At 38.0% G+C, this 17,943-nt stretch overlaps 1 protein-coding gene across 1 annotated transcript in view; it reads right to left on the bottom strand.

Moving 5' to 3' along the window:
• Positions 1-847: 847 nt before the first annotated feature.
• The window catches only part of LOC134537280 (transmembrane protease serine 9-like), a 57,506-nt gene continuing 40,410 nt past the window's right edge, over positions 848-17,943 (bottom strand). Inside the window, exons 15-20 of the mRNA XM_063377554.1 lie at positions 9,598-9,760; positions 8,994-9,168; positions 7,162-7,328; positions 6,008-6,106; positions 3,664-3,803; positions 848-1,021 (exon numbers count right to left, since the gene is read on the bottom strand). Of these exons, the coding sequence (XP_063233624.1) occupies positions 848-1,021; positions 3,664-3,803; positions 6,008-6,106; positions 7,162-7,328; positions 8,994-9,168; positions 9,598-9,760 (918 nt within the window). The remainder of the gene's footprint in view (positions 1,022-3,663; positions 3,804-6,007; positions 6,107-7,161; positions 7,329-8,993; positions 9,169-9,597; positions 9,761-17,943) is intronic.

Raw genomic sequence — 17,943 nt, 5'->3', positions numbered from 1 at the left:
TAATTATCTTATATTTGTGGCAGAACCACAAATGCAAGGAAGATATAGTTATTTTTTTATAAATATTCCTTAAAGATAATAATAACCGATTAATCTAAATGGTGTTTGAGACTGGGCGGCGCAGTCGACGAGTCATATAATAAATTCTGGATTCATTTAGTGAAACAAGTTATAGTTATTTCGTCTGCAAAGGATGCTCAAAAATGTCCGATCGATAACATTCGAATATTCAAATAAGCTGCTTTTTACGAGAAGTTACTATGTTCCATGTAATTTTCTTAGTTTTTACGATTGTTTTGAGGTCTAGGGACACTTAAATTTAAAAAATAACTAGGGTTTGTCAATTTTTTAATGCCAGGATTCTAACGTATTTTTTTAATTTGTCATTTTTGTGACTATAAATTAGGACATAAAGTATTAAAGGATAGATATACTACTATAATTTTTTTTATTTGTAAATATCTATGCGCAGTGTAAATTATGTAATTTTCACGAAAGCAAAATATACGGTTGAATCATACTGTTCCACCATCTTTTCGACATTTCATGAGACTTCCACAGATGGCAGCACAGTGGTTACACGTTTCCGCTGCATGCGACTTAACGTTCCACTCACGGATATTACTCCTATCAAATGCCACACACCGAGATCTAAGATGTTACACATTTAAAAAATAAAATAAAAACACCAGGTAGAAAATTTCCGGAACGTACGCAACAAGTGGTGTTTCTTCTTTTTTGGGATCCGGGTGAAACTGAACTAGAGTCGGGTGGGTTTGTGTATAAAAAAAATAGTTTATTATGCGAGAGAAGTGGTACAAGGGTGGTGAGGGGGAGGAGGGTGGGGTCACGGTCGGATGGCGATGCCGGCGCTGCTGGAGATCCAGTTGAGGTAGCTGGTGACTCGCACGAAGGCGGCGGGGAAGCCAGCAAGGCAGTTCTGCACGCCGAACGACACCACGCCGATCACCGTGAACTGGCCATCCGCCTCCTGGATCACCAGCGGACCACCGCTGTCGCCCTGCAAGGAGAACAACAAGCACATGCGGGACTGCTCTCCGTTCCCCCTTCACGCGCCAACCGCTGACCGGCAGGGGCGTGGCCAGGACTTATTTTCGGGGGGGTGTTTACTTACACCCTGCCCCCGTACTAAGAAGGGGGGATCCGGGGGTCCTCCCCCGGAAAAATTTTGATTTAAATGTGCAATTTGGTGCTATTTAAGCACTTTCTAATTAAAATATTGGATTTAAATAACATAAATTTGTGTCCTGACTTTATGATATTTTTTAACGAGACACTGTTGAAAACTCATTGCTGAATATTAAGGGTTATCGGCTCAAGGGTTCTTTCTTAATTTCATCTAAGTGCATTTGCAACAGCTAGACAAGTGTAAATTTTGTCATAAGTACACATATATATAATATTTTGCGGGGTGTTTGGACACCCAAACCCCCCCCCCCCCCTGGCTACGCCACTGTGACCGGGATCACTAAACAGCTCTAAATGTATTAATTTTTGTCCATCTGACCATACAGACATTTGCACAAATGGTATAGGTAGAGACAGACCTGTAAAATTCGCGATTTCAAATCCCTAAAGGATGGACTCCAAGATCCTCTATGCACTCGTGCAAATTACATCTGCTGATTGGTTACGTTACCGACTCGTAACGCCTGTTGACTGGAATGATCGTGATTCGCTAATTCTTCTGTTAAAAGATTTTTTCATTGGCCCGGAGTCCTTCAGATAAACTGTGGCCCAATCACTGAAGCAAAATAATGTCAAAAGTATTTGGACTCTATCCTATCGCGATATGAATCCGCGAATTTTACAGGTCTCTAGGTATAGGACACGTCAAGCAATATAAGAAGAACAACAACAACTAGTGTTACAGGTACTAAAGATGAAAGTTAAAATTTGACAGTTGATACAAGTATAACACAAAATGGTCGCAGGAACAGTAATAAAAGAACACAATGTTTATAAAAAAATGTTCACTGGTTGCCAATCAACCCCAAGATTTTCTCACTCTGATCATGAATAATCTTCATGTACTAAAACAAAATCCACAGAAGAGAGACATTTGTATGTTTTTTCCACGTGTGTGTGTTTTTTTTTTTTACTTGGTTAAAAGCAAATAAGTATTTTGTTCAGGGTATGTGTTCTATATCGATTATCTATGCCGGATAGACAATGTTTTTTTGTCTTCTATATAGTCCTTTCAGTTCTTTAATCTCTAAGGTTTCCTGTTACTACAAAAGCAATGGAACTGAAGCCAGTTTCACATAAATAGTGCACTTCCTGCAAATCCCGGTCTTGCACGAAAATGAGAAGTTACCCCACTAAAAATCACAAATTTTTGGTTTCCACAATCTGGTATGGGGAGGGGAGAGATTTTCTTTCTGGAAGCGACCAAAGGCAAGGCTGTGCTCCTGGAAGATGGCACGGAAGTAGATCTAAATTCGTTACACTAGCTGGCAGAAGCCCCAAAGTTGTTTTGCCCAAAGTCATTTTACTCTAATGGCAATTGGCCAACGGTTATCTGAACAAAAGCCCCGAAATTTCATCTCGGTGGGAAAAAATGATCTTAACTCAGGCAACAGGAAGTTGACCGACAGTCACGTCATCTAAAGTCGGTTGGTTATCCGGCTGACAGTCGTTTGGCCAACAGGCGGTATTCCCAAAGTCGTTTCACCGAAACTTTTGGACTAACGACTGTTCGGTCTACTGATTGTCACCCGTCCTAGGAGGCCCCAGGAGGGGAGCGTGATGAGCAACCCATTGTCTCTGTCGATCCGAGGAAACTCCCGTAAACTCCCGCAAAACGCCCCAGGTCCAGCCCCATGCCCTTCGAATTTCATTTTCCTTCTTTGTCTAGTTTTTCGTGAAAAAAAACATCAAGAACTTAATTTGTATTTGCATGTTTGAAATGCTGTCGAATACCCTTTCGATTTAATTTGAGTTTTCATGATTTCGTGTTAAAAACACACGTATTTTTAATGCCTAATGTAATGTTGAGAGCCCATATTTTGCGTTTATAAAACTTATTCAAGTATGATTTTTCAGGGAAAAATATAATTTTTTTTCTTCGATTAATGATTCGCAAAGCCATCTTCGAAATTTAATTTTCAGGTTCGCTTGGAAGCAAAGTGGTTATAAGACCCGGTCTCGCTTATTTTGATTTTTTTCATCGTTAGATTTTTTATTCAAGGGTTGATTATAACATTTTTAACTTACGTTTGTTGTTCTGCCACTAATACATACCTTATTTTTATCAGATATTCACTTAGGATGATACCACGGGTGCAAAAATAAACCACGCAAGTCTTCGTAATTATCATTACTTGCGCGTCTTTTTTACACCCACGATATTGAACTAAGTGCCGCGATACTGAAATAAGTGTATGCCCCTTTGAAAATTCTTGTGGCACAGAACAACAAATGCAAGGAAGGTATAGAGTTAAAATTTCAGAAATAGCTCTGTGAAAAAAAACATTGGATGTATTATTGAGCCTTAAGTATATATATATATGTGTGTGTGTGTGTGCGCGCGCGTGTGTGTGTGTTTCAAGTTTGAATGGGGAAGGCTTGATAAGGCCCCTCTAGAAGATGCTGGGGGCCAGGCAAGTGCAGGTGGCAGAGTCCGAGGTCGCCGCTGCTCACGTTGCAAGGACTCCTCCCGTTGGCGCCCGCCGTGCAGATGTTGGACGCCAGCAGCTGGGCGCCGAAGGTGCGCGCGCACACTGCGTTGGCAACCACCGTCACGTCCGCGAACAGCAGGTTCGGAGACACGGCGTTGTTGGCTGCAACCACGACCCACGGCTAACTCTGCACTCCCTGTTCCACCGTCCTTTCCTACACACTAAACCCAGCTTGAAGTACCCTGCTGCAAAAGTTACATTTTCAAGACATGTCATTTTTATTGAAAAAAAATTATTAAAACATTTTGTTAAATAAAAATACTATCACCCATTATCATTAAACCTTTAAACTTACAAATAATATCGATTGGAATTGGCGTCTCCAGGGGTGAAATAGGGAGGAGGCAATGATGCCCCATTCCTCACCCCAAAGTGAAAAAATGAAATAAAACAAGGTGAAAGGTCCTTTAGTTAAATAAACTTGTTTTTAACTAATCTTTGAAAAATAATTCATAAAGATATCAATAAAAAAATCCGCAGTAAAGACAGCCAACCCACACAGACATGTATTTGCAGCCGAGTTCACGCACCACCCTCCACCCTCAGAAGAGAACGGTCATCTCAACTTTGGTCAACGGAGCTAGAGCCATTTGCGAAGAATACAATATCGGGGAAGAAATGAAACATCTAATAAACATCTAATATGTGCTCTTCAAGCAAATGGCTTTTCGAAATCAAAAATTAAGAAAGCCACGAAGCCACCTAAACAGGAAAAGAAATAGCGTCTTCCTAATAAAGTCTTAATTCCTAGTGTGCAGCAATAAAAATTGTTCCAAAGAGTGGTGGCGGTTATCTGAAGGAGAATCACTTACTACGATTACTCATTTTTTGAACAGATGAGACATCGATTTTTAAACGTGACAAGCCACTATCGATGCCGGTTTCGCACTAACGCTGTGGTATCGCAGGCTGGGGCATCTCATTTACTGTGTCTGGGAGGGGAACACCGCAAATCGAAACGCAAAGCAGGGCATGTCAGTACTGCCCCACACTTGTGGACTTCTTACACAATTTGAGTCATCCAATTATTTTATATCTCAGTTTGTGATTAGGAAAATTTAAATATATCTTGTTAAAATTTCATAACGTAAACAAAAAATTTATATGACAGCAGCAATCCACAAAAATATAATTATTTATCAATTTGTTTCCCTGATTATTATACTATTACAAAATTTAACACACAAAAAATTGTGAGTGATACTTTCAGTACTCGCCAGCAAATTCATTGTTTTCATGTTGCATATACACTTGTAATATGAAAAAAAAAAAAACACGAAATTTAACGTACTACCTTTTTTAAAAAAAATAATGTCAATGTGGCAAATATAAGCATTTTTTTAAAATATATATCTGGAAGCGAATCACACGAATTTTTCGCACCCTCCGCTTGAATTCGCTGCCGGAACAGCTACGTCGACTATTCAATCATTTTATTAGCACACTGCAATGTTAAACTATGTAAAAACAACCGCTCCGATAAAAGCGAAAAAGACATGGGAAAAAAATACTGAAACCCGGCTTTGGACCTGATTTTAGATGAAGTAAAAAAAATCATTCAAATACTGCCCATTTTGTTAAAAAAATTCATTAAAATGTTAATATTTTAAAGTTTTTCTTTGGATTTGTGAACTTTGGTTCTTCCCATCCGTCACAGATGGCAGCACCTTGGTTACACATTTCCGTTCCAAGCGACTTCCGTTCCATCCACGAAATTACTCGTAACCGAAATCATGTATACCGAGAGCAGAAATGTTACACATCAAATGGTTTCCGTTGTGCGTCACAAACAGGGCCGGCGCGTCCATAAAGTCGAACTAGGCAACCGCCTAGGGCGCCAAGTAGCTGGGGGCGGCGCAGCACGACACATAACAGCTGATATCATATGTTTAACGATTATTGAAACTAGATGAAAATGGATTTTTGTAACAGTTTGGAATGTTTATATTGATATAAGTAATTATTTAAAGTCCACGTTGACCTGTTTATGATTTGTAATAAGTAAAAAAGGAAAAAAACACAAGCCTGCTTACATTTGATTGTTGACAAAATATTAGGCTTACGTGATGTATTTTGAGGCAAGGACAATTTTTTTGGGGTGTCCTGTTGGGGGGAGGGGGGAATTAAGGTTTTTCGCCTAGGGCGCCAATTTACCTTGCACCGGCCCTGGTCACAAATAGTATAAGTGGACAACTATGCCACGCGCGGCTCTGCCCGTATTGCACCACGCAGCCTCTGTGCGTGAAAGGAGCCTCGTAAATGAGCTAGGTTGTCCGTCGTCCTAAAGATACCCGGGCGATACTCACCGCTGTTGATTCTTCCGAAGCCGCTGACCCGAGCGGCTGCGCCGGCGAAGCTGTTAGAAGCTTGCGCCCAGCGAGGCAACCGGACTGCGTTGATGAAATCTGGCAACAAAGTAGAAAAATTCAAAATGAGTGAAGTTCTACTTAAAAATATAGACTTAATAAGTAGCTTGGCTTCTGGGTTTGTAGCCGTGTCCTTGGCGAATAATTCACCGACGTTTCGGTCGACATTGCAGAAGCCATCGTCACGGAGCAGTTAGTAGGTAATTGCTCCCTGATGTGACTGTGATCTCGAAGAGTATGTAGAAGAAGTGAGTGGCCACTCAAATCATGAACATCTCATAGTTTATTTGAGGTATGTTTGAAAATGTCCGTGAACTGACTGTGATCTCAAAGAACATGCAGAATAATTGAGTGGCCTCTCACTAAACTATAGGAAGATCTCACCGTTTATTTGAGGTATGTTCGAAAAAGGTCCGTGAACTGATTGTGATCTCGCAGGGCGTGCAGAAGAAGCCAGTGGCCACTCTCTGGTCTAGGAAAATAGCTCATAGTTTATTCATGGTATGTTGGAAAAAGTCCGTGAACCGATTGTGATCTCGAAGAGCCTGCAGAAGAATTGAGCAGGCACTAACTGGTCTAGGAAGATCTAATAGTTTATTTGAAGTATGTTCTTGTTCGGAAAAAAGGTCCCGTGAATGGACTGTGATCTCCAAGAGCCTGCAGAAGAATTGAGCAGGCACTAACTGGTCTAGGAAGATCTCATAGTTTATTCGAAGTATGTCCTTGTTCGGGAAAAAGGTCCCGTGAACTTATTGTGATCTCGCAGAGCCTGCAGAAGAATTATTGAGCAGGCACTAACAGGTCTAGGAAGATCTCACAGTTTATTTGAAGTATGTTCTTGTTCGGGAAAAAGGTCCCGTGAACTGATTGTGATCAAGAAGAGCCTGCAGAAGAATTGAGCAAAGACTTACTGGTCCAGGAAGATCTCATAGTTTATTTGAAGTATGTAAAGGACCCGTGATTGGGCTGTGATCTCCAAGAGCCTGCAGAAGAATATTGAGCAGGCACTAACTGGTCTAGGAAGATCTCACAGTTTATTTGAAGTATGGAAAGAAGGTCCCGTGAGTGGACTGTGATCTCGCGGGGTGACTCACTGGTGAAGGCGACGCCCGCGGGCAGCCGCAGCAGTGCGATGTCGTTGGCCAGCATCCTCGGGTTGTAGGCGGCGTGCACGAGCACCAGCCTCGTGGCCTGGCTCACCGTGCCCGCCTGCGCGAACTGCCTGCTGGTGGAGCCCAGGGTGATCTGGAAGGACGCCACGCTGTAAACCACACACAAACCCCCCCGTCCTCAGCTGATGGCTTCAACTCTTCGGCTTGGACACGTTCTTTTAATGAAAAATTGGTTGTCTGCGAAGTCGGTTTACGCGACGATAGTTTAACGTGACAACGTCATGACAAAACATTGATGAAATGATTGCATACTTTTATGAATAAAATTGAATAATTTTTATTGAATTATCACTATTTTGTATGGATACAAAGAAGGAGTGAGATGAAATCTACAATTTAATTGATAAATTTACTTTTATTTGCACTCATTAATTCAAATATGTTTATTACTTTAACGAACAGATTATTTTAACTATAACTTTTATACTTGTTTGTTATTTAACTTCTTCCAATCTTTGTTATTCTGTTAAGGATAGAACGATGATAGGAAAAGTAGGAAACGAATGGGAGTTTTTCAAGTTTAATGTGCCTCGAAAAAGTCAAATCGATGGTTGTTCCAATCGAGTGGAAGAGAGATCATTGCGGCGCAAGCGTCCAATGAGCGTAACGGGACACAGCGTAACGGGACAATGTGTGTAACGGGACACTATTTTGTGCGTGCGGCTGGCGTTCATCGATTTATTAAACGTTGTTACGTCAAAAAGATTTAAAGGGGTAGTTGTCTCAATTATTTTATTTTACGATTTAGTTTCATTGGTGATGATTTTAAATAAATCTATATTAATAAAAAAAAGAGAGAGTTTGCCCTCAGCACAATGATAAAATGATTTTCTTAAGCAGACACCATTCTGATATCTTGAGAAGTTTTAAAATCTTATGGTTTCTTCTAAAACTCCCTTAAAGTGTTTTACATAAATAAAACTCTCGAAAAAAAAAGGGGGGGTGTACTTACGTACGCGCGTTACTTACTTGGTGTAATAGAAAACTAAGTGTAATTTTGTGTGCAGATAATCAAAAGAATTAAAATAATAAAAGGACTTGAGTGCTATTATTAAATACGGTTGGTAAATTATATATTCAACCGAATTCAAAAAACAAAATAATTATTCAGTATTAATATTAATAAAAAAAGGTGTATAAAACTAATTATTTCATTCAGAAGATAATAAATTATAACTATTAATTAATAATGAAAATCAATAAATATGCCTAATGTTTATTTTAAAATAGTAATTTTAATTTTTTTAGTATTAAAATAATATTTGAATTTTTTTATAATGAAAATAAATTATAAAAACGGTGATATAACCTTACTTGTATGAATACACTTGAGAAAGTTTATAAACACACTTTATGTCACTAATATTCACGCTTTTTTTAATAAATGGACCAGTAAGATTTAAAATCACGTATAATTTTTAATATTATTTGCCTTTTTTTTTATCTTGTGAAAATTCCGTTGCCTGGTGCGCGTGCATCGAAAAATTCACTCTCGTCTTTTCTTTTTTACGCGTCTAAATAAGTATTACCTCAAAAAATTATTTTCCAATGATTTTCTTTCCAGGAGAGAGTTTTCTTTTCTTTTTTTTTTTTTTCGTACTTGAAGGTGATTTAAATACGTGAATACTCGCGATGTACGGGGGTGGCGCGACATCGAGCGTCGAACTTGGTATGTTGTTGACTGCTCGCGGTCTGGTGGTGGTTGGTGAGGGTTGAGGAGGCAAAGGGGGTAGAGTTATACCCCCCAGGCTCACCCTTGCACGCAGTGGGCCGCCGTCAGCACGATCTGGTTGGAGATGAGCGAACCCCCGCACAGGCCGGTACCTCCCAGGATCAGCAGCGCCTGCCAGGGGATCTGCCCTTGCGTCGCGGGCGAACCAGCGATGATGCGCTCCTCCTCGTGTTCCACGTACACCTTCCCGGCATCCTCTGCGGGGACACGTGGCTAGCTCTCTCACGTACTTTATATTGACACCAGGGGCGCAACAACTAAATTTTTATAAAGAATCATCGATCCCCTCTATTGAAGCCTCCCCCGGGAAAATTTGTATTTCAAGGTGGAAAATGGTGCTATTTAAGCAGTTTTATTATCTAAAAATTGATTACACAGCACTTGCTTTGCCCCCGTTTGCCCCCACTTCAAGGTTTCAAAGGGGGGGGGGCGGGCAAAATACCCTTGCCCCCCTTTTGTTGCGCCCCTGATTTACCACAACACTATTAAAAGCTTCCCCGCTTAGTTATAATAATTAAAATTATTGGTTTTTAAAATTAACTACCAGAATACAAAAAAACTTAGAGCCACAAATATTATCATTTTATATTTACGTAAATTCTATCAGTTTACTCAGTTTCACTGACCGTTTTGAGGAACAGTTCCGTTGACCAATCCTGTGATGTCTTCTGCAATTCGTTTTTCTGCAGCAGCAAAGATTGCGCTCCATTCGTCAGCTGTGTGTCTAGGGTTAGGGTTCACGTACCGATGCACAAACTCCAGGTCGGACCAGCTGTTCGCAGATTTGGCCTGCAGAGGAAGTTATGTGTATATACAAACACGTGACACACGAATAAGACCAATTCCATCACGTTTATTACTAAGTTCACTCTTGTGAGATGATAAAACTTAATATTTAAGTTGTTTTTTTCATTATTCGGTGACCAAATGGCTCTAAACAATTGTGATATACAATACGTGTTTTTTTTAAAGTAAGTTCTGTTTTGAAAAATTAAGTAGATTTTTACTAACAATTTTAATTTTAACGTGAAATCCGGTACTGAAATATACGTTTCAACACAATTTCTCACCAATATTAAGGCACCTATCGTATTGTACAACCAGCTTATGAATCCCATCTTCACAGACGTCTGCCGCCTGATTTAACAACCACTGCAGCACGGCCGTAATAGACTAAATCGTAAAAATTTATGTTCTATTATACTTTTTTCGTCAACGTTCTGCACCAAATCTTCAGTGATGACGGAAGGTCGCCCACTTGTTTCTCATCATGAACATTCGTGCGGCCAAATTTTAAAGCTCTTGCCCATTTCCGTACCATTCCATAGGTTATAATGTTTTCTCCGTACACTTCTGATGATTAATTTTAGTCGCTTCCACGCCTCTAACACTAATCCAACGAATCACGGCGCGTATTTCACAGTCGGGGTGGTATTCTCAATCGGCGGAGGCATTTTAAATATAAACAAACTTAAACACGGACGAATGTTGCCATGATTGCGTTTGTGGCTTTGCCAACAGTTGTGGATACATAGCCCAAATGCGTAGAATGTTATTATTTAAAAAAACACCCCTCGTATCCACAACCCAAGAATTTTTAATTTTAGAGTTACGTAGTCATTTCATGACTCTTAACTGACGTGTTTATGGTTTAATAAAACACTTGTAATGAATGCTCCCACGATACAGCAATACGAGAAAATAGCAATCTCACGTTATTGTTGGGTGTATAACTGCAGTGGAGTCCAATCATTCTACTGTTGAGCAAGAGTTAATCCAAATGGAAAATCGTGTACTTGAAAGTGTACCATACATGTTGATGCAGGAATTAACCGAAGGAAAAAATTCCTCCTAAAATATGTATCTTCCATCCGAAGATGGTCTTACTTATAGCAAGAATTTGCGAGCCTATTGACATAATTTCTCCTTATCTTTGGAATGTAACAGAAAAAAAATTCTTAAGTGCGTGTTTGGTTTAACATTGGTTTTAATTAGACGCTTTTATATTTGGTTAGACAATTAAAGACGACGTGCATTTTACCTGAGCCGAAGTCGTAAAGAAAAGCATAATTGCTGGCAACATAATCTTTGCTGCGTCCATCGTGTCTTCAGGAGAGAAACAAAGTCGTAGAGGCATGTCTCTTCAACCGTTATTTATACTGGTGCAGCTAAATTCACTTAACTTTAGACCTTCGAAGAAAACTAGGTCAATATATCCAACGGTAAGTTTATCAACGGTTTTGCAGAATCTAAGTCACTCGAGTTTTATCCATGGCCATAACAAGGCCTTTATGACCCATTAATATATATTCAACCTTCGAAAATAAATTTTCTTGTGCAAATCTAGTGAGATATCTATCCGAGTAAGATCTAAGAGTGAGTAAAATCACCTCGTGAAAAAAAAACAGATTGTTAAATACAAGGTATAGGCTATCTTAGGTAGATTTCGAAGAAAGACTACCTACTGTAGCCGTACCATGGTGCGACTTCTAGAAAAAAATTTTGTATTTTTTTCGTTTCATTGTCCATATCCCCCTAAACCATCGTCAACTCAAATTTTATATGGACACGATAAATGCCTCAATTTTTCACAAATCACTTCTAAACTGATACATAAAATTAAAGATGGAAAATCTCAGTCGGATTCCTTAATGGGCCGAATTCTACAAAAGGGGTTAAAATGTGACAGATTTTTTGAAAAACAGTAAAATCACTATATCTCCCATAATATGACAAATATCGCATATGTTTGAACGTGTTATAACTCTTTGGATTTATATCAAAAACTTTTGTCTAAATACATTTTTGTTACCGCCAATTATTACTGCAAAGGGTGGAAATAACAAAAATTGAAATTTAAAAAAAAAACCTTTTTTAGTAGGTATACTATCAAATCCGTTATAATTAATTGTAAAATCACTAAATATTATCTCAAAGTATTGGCTGAAAAAAATTTTTGGGATGAACTACTGCACTAAAAACAGGGAAAGTTTTAATTTAAAAAATAATTAAACTTCTGTACTATCAATTTTGTTCGAATTGATTTTAAACCATGAAATATTATCCTAAGCCTTGGTCCAAAGAAAATTTTTACACGTCTACGTTTTACTGCAAGAGGAAAAAATAGTGTTTAAAGGGGAAAAAATTTACTACTTCCTCAGTAGGCATAATATGAACAATCGTTCTAAGCTCTTAAATTCTGGATGCATGGAGTTAAAATCATTAGAAACATCTACGCTACATGGAATATGAGAAAAATTTTTAGCTATTATTTTGGAATATTGGATATTGAAGAAAAATATGATATGTATATTAAGTTTAATAAATTTTCGTGAAGTTTATAGAAGTTTCCTGAATACAAAGCTGCTTCGAAATCTACCTAGCTATACCTTAAGGATATGCCAAGAGGGATATTTTTTTTTTTCAATTCTATCCAGAAACATATTTCTCGCAGATGGAAGATTTAAGTAGGTACTTGCCAATTTCTTGCGCATGTTTAAGTGTAATCCATTAACTTATACTATTTCTTTAAAAAAATTCAACTTTATAACTCCATGAACAGCATGAGTACACTTTTTGAAAAATTAACTTATATGAAATAATATGCCTCTTTTTTACAAACACCTCATGAGTCCTACAATTAAAGTAGTTTTATTTCGTTATAATGTAATGGTTTTCTGCATGAGCACCATTGTTCATTGATTCGTGATGTTATTCAACAGATTTTTTAAAAACTACGTTTTTACTGCACTGTGATGGCTGTATCGTTAGAAACAAGAGTATTAAACTGCCTTGTAGATATTGGAAAATTAAGTAATATTTTTCGAAAATTTTCCTGTGCATGGACATAAAAAACTGCCTTGTGATCGTACGTTTGCTTGTGTCGAAATAATAACAAAAAAAATATTTTTTTGCAAAACTCAGTTCCCCCGAAGAAACCCCAGGAATGGTCACCGCATGGGTAGCCCAAGAAAAGAAACGGGCTCCCCATTTGGAAGCCACCTGGCAGATTTTTTTCTGTTCCACCCACCGTTTCTTTTGTAGCCTGACTTGTTACAAGGGATTGTATTCCTACCAGAGAAAATGCCACCATTTTTTCTGGGCAATCCGCCTTGGAGGAGCCGGGGCGCGAACCCGGGTCCTACAAGTCACAAGGCAGGCGCTCTACCCCAGAACCAGAGTGGTAGAGTGAACACTTGCAGCCTTCTTAACACTGACATTATGTTATTCCACGAGTTTGCTGTGTTTCGTGTGTTTTTAACACGTGCAGTACGCGCAGTAACATCTAACTTCGGTAACGAACAAAGTTATGTGTTATTGTGTTGTTCGTTCAGCATGAATTATGTAATTTCATAACAGTGAAATATATTTTTTATAACTAGTCTGGCAATTGTATAGTTTATTTTCTGAAAACAAACTTACCATCCCGCTGTACAATAATTATATAGAAATATAGACTAGTAAAAACATTTGTAACAGCTTGCACTGTCGATGGTAAAGTTATTTTGAAATAAATGTTAGATATTAAAAGAGTGCGTTAAGTTAAAATATGCGTGTGCTTACAAGCATGAAGTTATTGTATGAACATTTTATTTACTTGGTTTTAAAGCTACAGAAAAGTTATCTTTTTTATATCACCCTTGGCTTTCTTTTGTTTTACCATGCCTGAGATGCACAGCTAATACTGGAAAGCTATTCAAACAACAGTATGTAAATAACTTTAAATATTGGAGGTACTTGAGAACACAAAGCATAAATGGTAACTTAGATTTATTTAGACAAAGAATTTTATTTTTAAAAAAATTGATTGTCTGTAAAGTCGGTTTACGGACGGTAGTTTAACGTGACAACGTCATAACAAAACATTGATGAAATTATTGCATACTTTTATGAATAAAGTTGAATTATTTTTATTTTAATAATAAAAGAATAAATAGCTACTTGAAATTATACTAGTAATCAAATTTTTAAAATGCAAGAATAATTAACCTTTATTTCCAAAATTGTTGTTGTAATAAGCAACGAAAAACACATTAACTTTTCACTTCACTTTATAAACAGTCGACGAAACAGTTCACGTGTAGATGACTTGAAATTAATATTAAAAATTGGCGTTTAGCTATAAAGTTGAAATATAATTATGAACAAGTTTTCACATAAATAAAATGTAATCAAATATCTATCATCAATTATATGAATCACCATAATTTTTTAGTCAATTGTAACATAACCTATTATTACTGCACTCGCCGACAGCGTAACGGAACACAGCGTAACGGAACAATGAGCGTAACGGGACACTGCGTAACGGAACAATGTGTGTAACGGGACACTTTTTCGTGCGTGCAGCCGGAGTTCATCGATTTATTAGACGTTATCACGTCAAAAGGCCGGAATATACGCTCTTTATAAGTATGTTGAGACAGTGGTTGAGTCAGAGGTAAGGAGAACAATTCTCCTTAAATGCAGAGATAATATTTAAAAAAAATATAAGCTCAAATTTTATAAACATACCTGTTAGTCAAACTACAGCTATGGGAGGTCCGTGAACAGTGAAGTTAAAATCTGATACTCATTGGGAGCCCTTATAAGCCTTAACCACGGTGTAATTTTTGTAGGAAGATTTTATAGAGCCAAGTGTATGGATAATCTTATGAAATATAAATAATACAACGTTTAAGATGTAAAAAATTATCACAATTCTCAACTCATAGAAAACTATTGCAGCGTTTCCCAACGAACAAAATTAGTAATAATGCGTAGACTTGGCAGTCTGGCCTTTCACAGATATGGTTGGTGATTATGAATGCAGAATAATAATTTCTTAAAAAATACAACCAATTTATTTAATTTTCTACTCTAGGTGACATAATTGATTATTTAAGTATATTTACAAGTGGAGCATGTTCCAAATGCTGTTGCATATTACGATTACATTAAAGCAGTTGCTACTAGTAAGTTTATACTTTTGTGTTATTTTATAACTAATCATAAATAAACCAAATATTGTTACGAATGTTGTAACCAGCAAATACATCAGTCTATAAAGAAAAAATAATATAAATAAAGAATACAACTATTAAGCTTAAACGTTTTTATTTAATACAAATACCAACTTGGTAGATTGTTATAACTAATTGTAGTTAGTTGTATTGTTATTTACCATTGATATAGTATAAGTTTTACACTTAAAAATAAGATTTTTAAAATATGTTGTACAAGCAATCATTGATACCGACGTATTTTATTATTTGTCACAAAAACAAAAACATAACTCTACATAATAAAACTCTAACACTGAATGACTGACAACGCACAGCTTAAACCGATCGTTCTAGAAGCTTTATATTTTGCACAGGAGTTCCTCATATAACGTAACGAGCTTTAAGGGAGGATTTTAGAAAATTTTTCACCTAAGAAAGTTAAATAGGAGTTGAAATTTTGAATACAATTTTGTCATATTTGCAGTTAAAAATATAAAATGTGGTGTTTAGGCTTCTGTTTATAAATAAAAGACAGTAGAATAAACATTTTTTAATTAACCTTCTAAGTTGGGAAAATAATTGATGATATACACATATATTATGTACATATTATATTTAATAAATATATAAGTCCAAGATGAGACCTTTGACAATATCGGACTTTATCTTCCAGCTGCAGCTTTTGGACATGGTCAAATTTATGTCACTTTTTCTCGAGTCAAGCGCATTGAAGATGTGAAAGGTTTTTGTGGCATATTACGTGAATCAAGGACTCCCAAGTCTGGACTCAAAATGTGGTATATCGTGCAGTCCTATAGGAGATTCTTTAATGTGTGCAATATAATGTTTCTTTGCAGGGTTACATGTATAGTTTGTAAAAGTCTCTTTATACTTTGTCTTCGCGGATCTAATTACTCGCCACGACAAAGGGGTAGATAAGAGGTGAGGCTAGAGCAGGTTACTAAAAACTCTAACATTTGAGAAAAATCGGATGGTTTCTGAGATGTTGCCGATGGAAAACCCATTGGGTACGCGGCTGGTAGAAAAATAAGTTACCTGCTTTCATGGAGATGTTAAGAAAAAAATCATTATCTTTATATAGTCACTGTGGAACCCTGAACAGAAATATAGGTTCTGTGTGTTATACACTATATTAACTATGGATAATATTTATGAGAATAAATTAAATAGTTATGGTTAGAAGCGCCAACTTAAGTTAGAGCTGCCAATGCTATCTCACCAATTTAAGAAATTATCAATTAAAAGCAAATAACTTGTCTCCCTAGAATGACCGATTTAGTATGCGAAATTAAAAGAATTAGGTATTCCATAGCGCAGGTTGTATTCTTGTAACAATTAATAGAAAGTAACATTCTTAAGTAATTGCCATACGTGTGTAACGCCCCTCGTGCCTCAAAGTTGAATTATTTTAAATTAATTAAAAAAGAGCCTTGGAAACTGCTGGGTAAGAAAAATGAGACAATTAAGTTATTGACCAGAGGTGGCACGAGGTGGAGAACAAGATAATTTGGAACTCCCTGACACAAGCAACTGGGGAGCTGGTGGATCTTTTAAGGGAACAAGGTATATCATAAATAAATTAACACTACACAAGTAGCTTGGTCTATAGGTTCCCTGTTTTATTATTAAGGAATTTTGTGTTCGTATTATTCAAACCTGACAATAAAAATCTTAGTAAATAACAAAGTTAAAGGGGGGCGCCCCAGGATTAATTAAAACAATACATACTACACCTTAACAAAAAATTATTACATAATCAAAAATTTAAAAATTGCACCAAATTTGAATGTCCCAACAATTACATCGATGATTAGTTTTATTGATTCTACATATTCTTGAGGAAAGCACTGTTCGCTGGTAGGCTATTCATTCGATTAATGTAGTTCGTCGCTAGAAAGTGGGGGGGGGGATGTTGATTTCACATTACCACCCGGGTCTTCAAAAAATAACGTCGGGTCGCGGAAACCTCTCTTCTAACGTGACCCGCAGTGGAGGTGCAGGACCACGAGCTGGGAGCAATTTGTCTCTCCAGCACTTCGACCCTGTCTGAAACCCAAATCAAATTCAAAACGAATTTGACTTGCTTCCAGACAGTCCTACACCGTCGGCGCAAAAGGCCAACAAACGGGAATTTGGGGAGAAGAAAAAAAGATTACTCACCAACCAGGGTGTAGAGTTCGGAGCTCACTAGGTGTCTCGCGCCGACAACAGGATGCCGCGGACCGAGAAGTCAGGATGCGCGGACGAAACCGGAATTTTTAGAAGTAAATAAGAAGAAATAAAAATTTAACTACGCATGACTTTTCTACAAACTACCTCTGCCTGGCTACTGTACAAACGGGATCACATCCCTTAAGCAAGCTGACTACATTCTCGTGCATACGAAAATCACAGTTCCCGCAAAAAGCCTCTGAGCGCAGAGGACGTAGAGGAGACGTGGTCAGTAGCCGAGGTCAGAGGGCTGAGTGCCCGCAATCGGCCAAAGCACCTAATTAAATCGGGCGGTAAGGCCCCGGGTCAAAGGAGGGGGTAGGTTCGGTTCTAAGCCGAAAATTTCCGAAGGAGTCCGAGGCGTTCGTGACAACAACACGACATGCGCGCTCTCTACCGGACCGAAACGAAAACAAAGAACAATCGACTTCTCCGGGCCGCGAGAGGAAAGCATAGTGCCTTATGGCACCGCGATGCTGCCTTCTAGCGGCGTAAGGGGGAACTACTTGAGGTGGTGAGCAGACTTGCCACCAGGTGTCATGAGGGTAAGCTCTGCACGCTGGCGACCAGGCCCGCGGTTACTTTTTTTCTCCGCTAGATGTCGGGGATGAGTCTGTTGTACCCGGGAGAAGGTTTTTGCATCAGGTCATCGTCCCGTCCGGTCACTGCTCCTAGCCTAATTTCTCAGAACTGAAGTGAGGAGGAGAGAGAGGAAGGGGGGCAGAAATAGCCACTAAGGTGGGAACGCAGCTCCAC

This window comes from Bacillus rossius, chromosome 12, assembly GCF_032445375.1.
Source record: "Bacillus rossius redtenbacheri isolate Brsri chromosome 12, Brsri_v3, whole genome shotgun sequence".
Lineage (NCBI taxonomy): Eukaryota > Metazoa > Arthropoda > Insecta > Phasmatodea > Bacillidae > Bacillus > Bacillus rossius.
The sequence above is the reverse complement of the archived record's forward strand: the minus strand, read 5'-3'. Positions and strand labels throughout refer to the sequence as shown.